The sequence below is a fragment of the Leiobunum rupestre genome, chromosome 10 (genome assembly GCF_980474605.1).
Source record: "Leiobunum rupestre chromosome 10, qqLeiRupe1.1.hap1, whole genome shotgun sequence".
NCBI lineage: Eukaryota > Metazoa > Arthropoda > Arachnida > Opiliones > Sclerosomatidae > Leiobunum > Leiobunum rupestre.
In genome coordinates this window covers 19,757,131-19,769,573 of record NC_143393.1, presented here as the reverse complement: position 1 = coordinate 19,769,573, position 12,443 = coordinate 19,757,131, and the positions used below count along the sequence as shown (strand labels likewise).

The 12,443-nt window shown below is 36.2% G+C and overlaps 1 protein-coding gene across 3 annotated transcripts in view; it reads left to right on the top strand.

The window, feature by feature from the left end:
• Positions 1 to 12,443, top strand: part of LOC149924971 (uncharacterized) — a 126,673-nt gene that overhangs the window by 88,362 nt on the left and 25,868 nt on the right. For all 3 annotated transcript variants that reach the window (XM_090161249.1, XM_090161248.1, XM_090161250.1), the window contains exon 4: positions 5,233 to 5,336. In XM_090161249.1, the coding sequence (XP_090017375.1) occupies positions 5,233 to 5,336 (104 nt within the window). The remainder of the gene's footprint in view (positions 1 to 5,232; positions 5,337 to 12,443) is intronic.

The following is a 12,443-nucleotide window of genomic DNA, read 5'->3' as shown; positions in this document are numbered from 1 at the left end:
AATACAAAATATGGGTTCATAATACTTATTAATACGAAAAATGGGTTCAGAATACTTATTAATACATAAAATGGGTTTAGGATACTTATTAATACAAAATATGGGTTCAGAACACTTATTAATACAGAAAATTGGCTGAGGAAACTTATTAAAACCAAAATAAGTTTAGGATACTTATTAATACAAAAATAAGTTTAGGATACTTATTAATACAAAAATAAGTTTAGGATACTTATTAAAACAAAAATAAGTTTAGGATACTTATTAATACAAAAATAAGTTTAGGATACTTATTAATACAAAATAAGTTTAGGATACTTATTAAAACAAAAATAAGTTTAGGATACTTATTAATTCAAAAATAAGTTTAGGATACTTATTAATACAAAAATAAGTTTAGGATACTTATTAATACAAAATAAGTTTAGGATACTTATTAAAACAAAAATAAGTTTAGGATACTTATTAATTCAAAAATAAGTTTAGGATACTTATTAATACAAAAATAAGTTTAGGATACTTATTAATACAAAATAAGTTTAGGATACTTATTAAAACAAAAATAAGTTTAGGATACTTATTAATTCAAAAATAAGTTTAGGATACTTATTAATTCAAAAATAAGTTTAGGATACTTATTAATTCAAAAATAAGTTTAGGATACTTATTAATACAAAAATAAGTTTAGGATACTTATTAATACAAAAAATGGGCTTAGGATAGTTATTAATACTAAAATGAGTTCAGGATACTTATTAATACAGAAAATGGGTTCAGTATACTTATTAGTACAAAAAATGGGTTCAGCATACTTATTGATACAAAAAATGGGTTCAGGATACTTATTAATACATAAAATGGGTTCAGTATACTTATTAGTACAGAAATATGGGTTCAGCATACTTATTGATACAAAAAATGGGTTCAGGATACTTATTAAAAAATTTAGAAAGAAATATAATATTTACTACACATAAGAAAAAACCGAAAATAGCAATAGAGAATAGTAGGATTGGGGCAAAGCTCACCAACAAGGGGCGTAATCTATCTCCACCTCGTATTTTTTACGAGTGAGGTCGACTACAGGCGCGTGAAATCCGGAGGGTACGGTGGTCGGAACGGGCGAAATCATGTAGTTCGGGACACCTGTTAGAAGAAGGGGGGTAGGAAGGGAATTATCGCGGACGAGGGGTGCGAAAGAGCCACGATCAAACCGGTATAAAGAGTCTCTCCATTATCACAACATAAAAATAAGAGAGATGAGAGAATAATGTTAGGCGTAAGGTGAAAAGAGGGGGGGGGGTGTAAAGAGCGTCTAGGAATAGCTATTATTAACGGGCTTTAATAATATTGATGCCTCTCCCGCCCTGCCCACATCCTATCTTTTGCTGATGGCTCGTGATGCTGCTCACATTTGCCCATTGGTAGACTTGATTTTAAAATAAACAGATTTGTACCTTATGCGAATGGTTATATTTTTCCCGCTAGGTGGCATACGCTCCCTTTAATAAGGTTTTTCGCCGTAAAGGTCCGCTAGGTGGCAGTAATCATTATGGGTTGATTTTAATATGGTGATATGTTCGCCGTAAAGGTCCACTAGATGGCACTGCTCACTGCGGATTGATATTAATCTGGTGATATTTTCGCCGTAAAGATCCGCTAGGTGGCAGCAATCATTATGGGTTGATTTTAATATGGTGATATTTTCGCCGTAAGGATCCGCTAGGTGGCAGCAATCATTATGGGTTGATTTTAATATGGTGATATTTTCGCCGTAAGGATCCGCTAGGGGGCAACAATCATTATGGGTTGATTTTAATATGGTGATATTTTCGCCGTAAGGATCCGCTAGGGGGCAACAATCATTATGGGTTGATTTTAATATGGTGATATTTTCGCCGTAAGGATCCGCTAGAGGGCAACAATCATTATGGGTTGATTTTAATATGGTGATATTTTCGCCGTAAGTATCCGCTAGGGGGCAACAATCATTATGGGTTGATTTTAATATGGTGATATTTTCCCCGCTAGGTGGTATACGCTCTCTTTAATATGGTTTTTGCCGTACAGATCCGCTAGGTGGCACTGCTTACTGCGGGTTGATTTTAATATGATGATATTTTTGCCGTAAAAATCCGCTATGTGGCACTGCTTACTGCGGGTTGATTTTAAAATGGTGATATTTTTCCTGCTAGGTGGTATACCCTCTTTTTAATATGAGGTTTTTGCCGTAAAGATCCGCTAGGTGGAAACAATCATTATGGGTTGATTTTAATATGGTGATATTTTGCCTCAAAAATATTTCAATCATAATGGATTATTAAGAAAAAATATAAAAATAAGTTCTTTAACCATTCCAATTCAAAGAAAACCAAATACTTAAATATTTAACTAATATTAATTACCATTATATTAAATTTAATTCGCCAAGCAAAGTAACGAAAATGCCATAAAATAAAAATGAATAAATCCGATTTTTTTATTTAAATTGAATTGAATTTTATTTTTATACATAAAAAAAATCAATAAAACAGCATCCCCATAGACTACAATAATCTGGCGTTTCGAAGCAGCAACGTACGCCTATCCTGACTTAACAGGTACATAACGCCAAAGAATACCCCGACGTAGAATAGAGAGTTGCAGCAAACCCATTTCTAGGCGTTTACGCGAACGTCTACCAATCTCCTGAACGTTTCAGACGTTCGCCTAAACGCCCAGAAATGGGTTTGCTGAAACTCTCTATTATTGATTTTTCTCGTCGTGCGGTGGAATAAAAATAGGAAAACGGTGCACGTGCGCACCTGAACTACGACTAACGCGGGGGGAGAGGGAACATGTAAGGGGGGGTCGAATATAAAAGCAGGGGCCATTTCTACCCGGTATTGAAGGCCCGTAACTCGCTAATAATACACGCCGAGTTCCAGATAGCCCTCCCCTCCCGAGGCAATCTAATAATGGGCGGGTCGCCTTTAGTTATGGTTACGAGCCGCAGTTAAACTAATTTCATTGGGTAATTTCGGCAGGCGCGAGCGTTTTGTGCCAAGGTCACCTACCGTTCCACGCCGCGGTCCCAGAATAACGTTCCTCCCCACCCCCTTTTTAATATTTATTTTAGTATTGTAATTTTTTTTCGGATGCCATTGGCACTTAATTCGCGACCGAAACGAGTCTAGGTGGCGTAACGGAGGTAGCGCCTATGATCTAGCGTCTGCTACCGACATATTAAAAAGTTATAAGAACGTTTTTTCTTAAATAATCTTATCAAAATATAAGCAAACTATGCAAAGCGTATATTAAAATGCAAGTATCATTATTTATTAAGTCAAATTTACGAAAGATGATGAGTAAAATCTAATAGCGTCGTTTTTAGCCGCTACCTATCTAGGTTTTAGTGGCGGACTAAAGGGGGCGTAGCGATAGTTTTCGGTCGCTAAACTCGTCTAAAAATACACGCTATCCAGATTTTAACCGAAGGTGAATTTGTACGTTTCATAAATGCATTTAAGTATCATAGGCGATTTAAATCGTTGAATTAATTCGCCTATGATACATGAATGCATTAATTTTATTAAATGTACAAATTCATAACAAACTAAATTAAGATAGGTAATTAAATTTAATTAAGGTTAATATAAAATTGAATTTACATTACCGCTGCACGAAAATTATTAATAAAATTTCCAAGTAGAAAATAGTATTACAATAAAGAAAAAAATCAAATTTTAATCAAATAAATAATTTTATCAGCAACCCACAATTTAAACACTGATCCAAAATGTATTTAAAATTATACCCATTTATTTAAGTTTCTTTTACTCATAATATCAGATATCATTAACGCTCAAAAATTAATAGCCTTGATTATAATTGGAAATGCTAATAGACCTTAGACCGCCACAATCTTGATCAGTGGTTAATTTATGGGTTTAATGATTTATTGGGGGGAAAAACGTAACATTTTTTACAAAATAATTTATTTGATTTAAATTGGATTTTTTCTTTTAATTGATTTTTTATTTTATCCTTGGAAATTTTATTAATAATTTTCGTGTGTATTAAATTTTATATTTACCGTAAATAATCTGAATTATCTCTTGTAATTTAGTTTGTTGTGAATTTGTATATTTTCATAAATTAACAAATTTTTTATTGTGGGTACGTATAAAAAAGTTATAAAGTTTACACTAATTATGCGGTTACCATCGAGCATAATATATATTTTCGGGTAAACAATAACAATCAATATATAAAGTATAATCAATGTGGATGAATTTGACGCAAAATATGCTTTCGTAATGGGTGTTGGCAGCGCAAATGGAACCGGAAGTGTATCAGGATTTCAGTGCTGCCCACATCGAGTATTTTCCATGAAATACGCTGGTTCGGAAATAAGCGTTTCTAACTAATTGTTGAGCCCATTAGCAATGCCAGCGAAAACTTGTAATAGGATAGGCAATATTCCGGCGGGGAAATGTCGGGAACTTCCGGTTTAGAAATTAGGAAAACAATATCCGCATTTCAGGCTAAAATTTCCCCCGCCCACACTACTTAATTTATTTTTGGTATTACGTGTCGATTTCAATTTTCAGTATATTAGTTTACGGCTAGTAATGTTTCTGCCACTAGATGGGGTAAGAGCACTCCCAGCATCGCGCTGTATTGATTAGACTCGAATAAATAGTCTCTAACCATAAGCGAGTGAAAACCTTCACACTTCTAAACAATGCCTTTCAATTTTAAATGAATAAATACGGGTTTAGAAGTGATGAAAATAGTAAATAATATAAAAATAAAACCTAATGCCTATTTTAAATCATGTTTATAGATAAATTAAATGCAGGGTGACTACACTTCCTGTATTTTATAATTGAGCAGTAGAGTGTATTAATATTCGGGGAGACGTTCACTACCAGGATCAGGGCCGTGTGAAATAAGGGCCCGGAAGCATGGTTTTTAGGGGCCCATCGGCTGGCCTTTCACTAGCACCCCCCTTGAAGATTTCAGTTAGAAGGGCCCGCGATAATTTTCCCCGGGGCCCGGAAGAAAGGTTTTTAGGGGCCCATCGGCTGGCCTTTCACCAGCACCCCCCTTGAAAATTTCAGTTAGAAGGGCCCGCGATAATTTTCGCCGGGGCCCGAGATGACTCTGCACGGCCCTGACCAGGATTTAGCCTTTTTTTTTAAGAAAAACATTACACCCGATCACTAACTATGAATTTCTACCCCGTAGATCGGACAAGACGCTGCAAGACATCGTCTACAAGCTGGTCCCGAAGTCTTTCATCGACGAAATGCGACGGCGCAAAGAATTCTATCAGATACACCCAGACGCTGGTAAGTCGTTGCGATAATTGAAAAAATGGTCCGTTTCCCGTACCGACATCGTTGCCATTAGGACAGCGACGATAACTGTAAAAGGGCGGAAAAGAGACCAGTCTGGAGAGGGGCAGTTATCCGATAGAGACATCCCTCGTAACCCCCACACGTCGCCAAATTTTCCCATCGAGATGCCTTCCAAATTAGACTGTAGCGATAGCCGGATAAAGCGTTGGAAAAATCTGATCCGCGTAGAGGCCCGGCTTCGCGTTTGTAGCATCGGCGCAGTCGGCTGAGAACGGCGGAAGCGAGCGCGAGGGGGCTGTGGCCTCTGCGGTTGGAGCGGCGCGGGGGTTCCTAGCCCCGGAAATGGCTTCCCCGCACCGCGCGCGCGGGGGTGCCGAGAGCACTCCGATCCATTCGCACGTGCTGAAGCCCTGGATACGTATATCATTCGCTTCCTTCTCACTCGTCGCGATTCCCCCCCATTCGTTTACTACCCCCGCAATCCCCCCCATATTACTTTTCTACCCCCGCAATCCCCCTTTCGTTTACTATCCCGGCAATCCCCCCTTTTTCGTTTACTATCCCGGCGATGCCCCTTTTTTTCCCACCATTCTTACCCCCGCGATCACGTGACCTCTCCAATCCTATTTCCAAGGAGACGTCGCTCCGATATCCTATCTCTTTTTTACACCCACCGCTTCAGCTGTCGCGAGATTTATATTCTTCTCCTTCGAGGCGGCGTCACCCGACACTACGCTCGCAAGATGGCTTCGGTCGGCCGCCGGTTTCGAACGCGCTGTCCGGTAAGACGCGTCGTGGCTTTAGTTTCTTTTATCGACACCGGGGGACGCCACTAGAGGGTGACGCGGGGGTGATAAAAAAAACACGACGAGCCTATCGCGTGTCCGAAGCTATAAAACACGCGAGTTAACACCTGACGTCAGCGGCCGGCGTGTTTGTCAATTGATTAAACGCGTTTTTAGCCCCGACGACCCCTACTTGTCAAAGTTTCGGTAACTTCAGACGGTAATTTACATTTAGATTGGCTGTCAGACTACGATCTCTTGTTTTAGCCGCTGTATTTAAGGGAGGAGTTACGTCATTTATGATAATTTATTAACGTAGCGTTGGAATTATAGTATCAGTCTCTAAATCAATGAATTTATTTACCTCCAACCAAAAATTGGAATAACCTTTCCCGATTTGTGTTTACCGTCTATACGCATAAGTAACGTAATTTTATAAGTATGACACATAACCTTTCCCAATAAATAAAACTAAGATTATCACCATAAGTACTATAATAAAAAACCAGTATGATCCGAGTCTATTTTATTTTGATGAGACAGGGTTGTCACACGTCAGGGAATTTAAAAATGGGCCTAAAATGGTGGGGAATTTAAAAATGGGCCTAAAATGGTGGGGAATTTAAAAATTGGCCTAAAATGGTAGGGAATTTAAAAATAGGCCTAAAATGGTAGGGAATTTAAAAATAGGCCTAAAATGGTAGGGAATTTAAAAATAGGCCTAAAATGGTAGGGAATTTAAAAATTGGCCTAAAATGGTAGGGAATTTAAAAATAGGCCTAAAATGGTAGGGAATTTAAAAATAGGCCTAAAATGGTAGGGAATTTAAAAATAGGCCTAAAATGGTGGGGAATTTAAAAATTGGCCTAAAATGGTAGGGAATTTAAAAATAGGCCTAAAATGGTAGGGAATTTAAAAATGGGCCTAAAATGGTAGGGAATTTAAAAATAGGCCTAAAATGGTAGGGAATTTAAAAATTGGCCTAAAAAGGTGGGGAATTTAAAAATAGGCCTAAAATGGTGGGGAATTTAAAAATTGGCCTAAAAAGGTGGGGAATTTAAAAATAGGCCTAAAAAGGTGGGGAATTTAAAAATAGGCCTAAAATGGTGGGGAATTTAAAAATAGGCCTAAAAAGGTGGGGAATTTAAAAATAGGCCTAAAATGGTAGGGAATTTAAAAATAGGCCTAAAATGGTAGGGAATTTAAAAATAGGCCTAAAATGGTAGGGAATTTAAAAATAGGCCTAAAATGGTAGGGAATTTAAAAATAGGCCTAAAATGGTAGGGAATTAAAAAATTGGCCTAAAAAGGTGGGGAATTTAAAAATAGGCCTAAAATGGTGGGGAATTTAAAAATTGGCCTAAAATGGTAGGGAATTTAAAAATAGGCCTAAAATGGTAGGGAATTTAAAAATAGGCCTAAAATGGTAGGGAATTTAAAAATAGGCCTAAAATGGTAGGGAATTTAAAAATTGGCCTAAAATGGTAGGGAATTTAAAAATGGGCCTAAAAAGGTGGGGAATTTAAAAATGGGCCTAAAAAGGTGGGGAATTTAAAAATTGGCCTAAAAAGGTGGGGAATTTAAAAATTGGCCTAAAATGGTAGGGAATTTAAAAATAGGCCTAAAATGGTAGGGAATTTAAAAATGGGCCTAAAAAGGTGGGGAATTTAAAAATTGGCCTAAAATGGTAGGGAATTTAAAAATAGGCCTAAAATGGTAGGGAATTTAAAAATTGCCCTAAAATGGTAGGGAATTTAAAAATTGGCCTAAAAAGGTAGGGAATTTAAAAATGGGCCTGAAAAGGTAGGGAATTTAAGGGCCTGAAAAGGTAGGGAATTTAAAAATGGGCCTGAAAAGGTAGGGAATTTAAGGGCCTGAAAAGGTAGGGAATTTAAAAATGGGCCTAAAAAGGTGGGGAATTTAAAAATTGGCCTAAAATGGTAGGGAATTTAAGGGCCTAAAATGGTAGGGAATTTAAAAATTGGCCTAAAATGGTAGGGAATTTAAAAATTGGCCTAAAAAGGTAGGGAATTTAAAAATGGGCCTGAAAAGGTAGGGAATTTAAGGGCCTGAAAAGGTAGGGAATTTAAAAATGGACCTAAAAAGGTAGGGAATTTAAAAATTGGCCTAAAAAGGTAGGGAATTTAAAAATGAGCCTGAAAAGGTAGGGAATTTAAGGGCCTGAAAAGGTAGGGAATTTAAAAATGGGCCTAAAAAGGTAGGGAATTTAAAAATTGGCCTAAAATGGTAGGGAATTTAAAAATAGGCCTAAAATGGTAGGGAATTTAAAAATGGGCCTAAAAAGGTGGGGAATTTAAAAATTGGCCTAAAATGGTAGGGAATTTAAAAATAGGCCTAAAATGGTAGGGAATTTAAAAATTGGCCTAAAATGGTAGGGAATTTAAAAATTGGCCTAAAAAGGTAGGGAATTTAAAAATGGGCCTGAAAAGGTAGGGAATTTAAGGGCCTGAAAAGGTAGGGAATTTAAAAATGGGCCTAAAAAGGTAGGGAATTTAAAAATGGGCCTGAAAAGGTAGGGAATTTAAGGGCCTGAAAAGGTAGGGAATTTAAAAATGGGCCTAAAAAGGTGGGGAATTTAAAAATGGGCCTAAAAAGGTGGGGAATTTAAAAATTGGCCTAAAATGGTAGGGAATTTAAAAATAGGCCTAAAATGGTAGGGAATTTAAAAATTGGCCTAAAATGGTAGGGAATTTAAAAATTGGCCTAAAAAGGTAGGGAATTTAAAAATGGGCCTGAAAAGGTAGGGAATTTAAGGGCCTGAAAAGGTAGGGAATTTAAAAATGGGCCTAAAAAGGTAGGGAATTTAAAAATTGGCCTAAAAAGGTAGGGAATTTAAAAATGAGCCTGAAAAGGTAGGGAATTTAAGGGCCTGAAAAGGTAGGGAATTTAAAAATGGGTCTAAAAAGGTAGGGAATTTAAAAATTGGCCTAAAAAGGTAGGGAATTTAAAAATGGGCCTGAAAAGGTAAGGAATTTAAAAATTGGCCTAAAATGTCAGGGAATTTTAAGAATTTGTAAAAGGTCAGGGAATTCAATTTTCTCTTGAAACTTTTTGAAGGTAATTTTACAAATTCTATGATTATCATTTATTTCCTTGAAAGGTTGGCTATTTTTTTCAACGTTGCTATAACATTTGTACTGAAATATACAGGGTTGGCACGTGGTTTAAACCGAAAAAAATCCATGGTTAAAAATACTGAGAAATGAATTAGAAATATTGAAAAAACTTAAACTTAACCGCCACTTTTAGTCGTTACTAATGAGAGCTAGATATAAAAAATTCGGGGATCTTAAAATTCATTTTGCTCGTGATAATACGCAGCCGTGTTAGGGTATACAAACAGGTAAATAAGTCTGCTATACCTAGTGTTCGTACGGGGTCAAAATAAAGTCGGGGTCGGGGTGGGTCTAACCCCGCGAAAAACAAGTCGGGGTCGGGGTCGGGGATGGGAAATTCTTTGTATTTATTAAGAATAGAAAAATCATCAAAATACCCCAATTTTACTGGTTAAGATTAGATAGTGTATCTTGTGTAAGCCAGCCTCTGAGCCTAGGGACTATTAGTAATAGTCTTAGTCAATTGAAAACGAAAACATTGGATAGAGTTGGCCTTTTTCGATCTATCAAAATCTGGCAGCCTTGCCTGCCTTCCGGCCTGTATCTCCATACCGAAAATGGCCAACAATTACGCCGCCGAAAATATTTTACAAAACTGATCGGCGGCATTTTTGACCGTTATTTTGAATTATCGACTAGGACTATAGTAAAAATAGATAAGATAGGTAGATTTTAAAATCGAGGTATATAGCTTAGGCATTGTAATTGTTTAAATAAGTTGTTTTATAAATACACAAGTTATTTACAAACGTTGTAACTCCACACTCCTTAGCTGAGACTGAGAGAGTCCATTATATATAGTCTTTGCTTATAATCAAGCGTAAAGCGAGAGCTACGTCAGGGGCATCAGCCGAAGGTCATTCGGATCATTCTATTGTCGCCAACGAAAAAAGGGGAGAGAAGGAACCTATCTATTTTATATTTTTAGGATTTTAGCGGGGTGCGTCGTCGCGAAAATTTAAAATTACACTATGAAAACATAACCCTGAAAAATGGAAAACCCCGACTTGATTTGCGACAGTCGGGGTCGGGGTCCCCGTACGAACACTAGCTATACCTCACAATCACTGTCACGCGCAAAAACGTAATTTTGAAATCGGGCAATTTGAGCATTTTCGAAGTAATGAGGGCTAGATATAAGCAATTTGAGAAATTTTTTATGAATAGGTTTAACCGGTTAAAACCACTGGTTACAACCGGATTTAGAAATACTGGATTTTTAAATTTTATAAAAGCTGGTGTTTTGCCAACCCTGGAAAGTCCAGTTAAATTTATTAACTTCTGAACTGAAATATAAAATAAAAATTTTGGCCTTAAAAAGACAGGGAAAATCTCTTTAAAAGGTCAGGGAATTTTAATCTGAAAATATTGTGGCAACCCTGTGAGAGTATGTTTCATAAATCATTACGTAGCCAAGGACTGGGAACTCTGCCCGAGCTGTTACTATAGTCTTTGGAAGTGTCAGGCTTATTGAAAATTGAAACGGTTTCAATATTTTCGTAAAATAATGAAAAATTATTGAATTGGAGCGGAAAATTAACTATTATTAACATAATCTTCATTTTGTGAAATATTTATGTGTTTTCGATCGTACTAACCTTGCAATAAATTTGCCAAAGAAGTAAACTTTACTTACGGTATATGGTTATACAACTCACGTTTAAAATTGGTGTTAGTTATTACAGGGTTCGTACACGACCTGGAATACCTGGAAAACCTGGAAAAGTCAGGGAATTTGAAAATGTTTCCAAAAGGTCAGGGAAAAGTCAGGGAATTTGAAAATGATTCCCAATGGTCGGGGAATAGTCAGGGAATTTGAAAATGCTTCCCAATGGTCGGGGAATAGTCAGGGAAATTTAAAATGGTCCAAAATAGTAAGGGAATTTTAAAATTGTCCAAAAAAAATCCGGCAAATAAATTTTTTAAAAATGTATTAAAAATGCATAATTAACATTTTTCAAGATTTTAGCTCAAAACATAAATTTAATCTACAAAAATGGACAAGGAAATTTGTCAATTTAGTCAGGGAAAACCTGGAAATGTCAGGGAATTTAATTCCGGAAATTTTGTACGAACCCTGTATTAAGCCGATAATTAACGCGAATTAAAATTAAAAAAATTCGTAGAATAAAATGGGTCATTTTCAGTCAGAACTGAGCTTTGCAAGTACCAGCCTTGAAACGCTGACACTGCCACCGCCACAATTAAGGAATAATTTTAATTTACACCACGAGCCTCTAGATATCCGCGAACTAAAATTATAATTGGTTTGTCTAGACAAATCGTGCCCAATTCGCTGGTAATTATAATCCCCCGAAACGTTGAAAAGCGTCAAACCCGTACGATAAGAGATTAAAATGATAGTTGTTTTACTAGCTAGAAAGGGCTCAGCTAATAAGCAAAAGTTTCATGATAATAAATTCGTATTTACAGGGCCCCCAGAAGTCTCATAATTTCTATAAAATCCTATTTTTCAAAAATGTCCTATAACATACTATATTTTTTTCAAAATCCCCAAAAAGTCCTATAAAACCCTATAATTTTGATATTTTGCCCATTTCAAATCAGGGAATTTGAAAATTATTCCAAATGGTCAGGGAATTTGAAAATGGTCCAAAAACGTAAGGGAATTTTTAAATGACCCCAAAAACATTCAGGCAAATGAATTTTTGAAAAATGTATTAAAAATACATAATATTTTTCAAAATTTTTCCTCAAAACATTCATTTATTCTACAAAAATGGTCAGGGAAACTTTGGCAATTTGATCAGGAAATGTCACGGAATTTAATTACTGAAATTTTGTAGTATATCATTGTGATAAAATGGTTAAATAGTTCCTATTTTTTAAGTGAAAATCAAAGATTTATTTCACTAAATATAGACATTGTTTTAAATGCAAGCTCAATTCAGTTTATGCTTATGTGACATGTCACATAAGCATAAACTGAACTGACGTATCGATGACGTTTTACTTGTAAGTAAAACGTCATCGATACGTCACCCGTTACGCAGCAGCAACATCAAAACATTTGAAGCACACTCAGCAAAGATAATATAGAACTCCATACATTGGATTCGAATTCTGAGAGCTGTCTGATTGTAACGAAGTGATTACCCACTTCCGAAACATGACCTCCGAAAAATCAACCTCCATCGGTCGCTGCCATAGTGATAT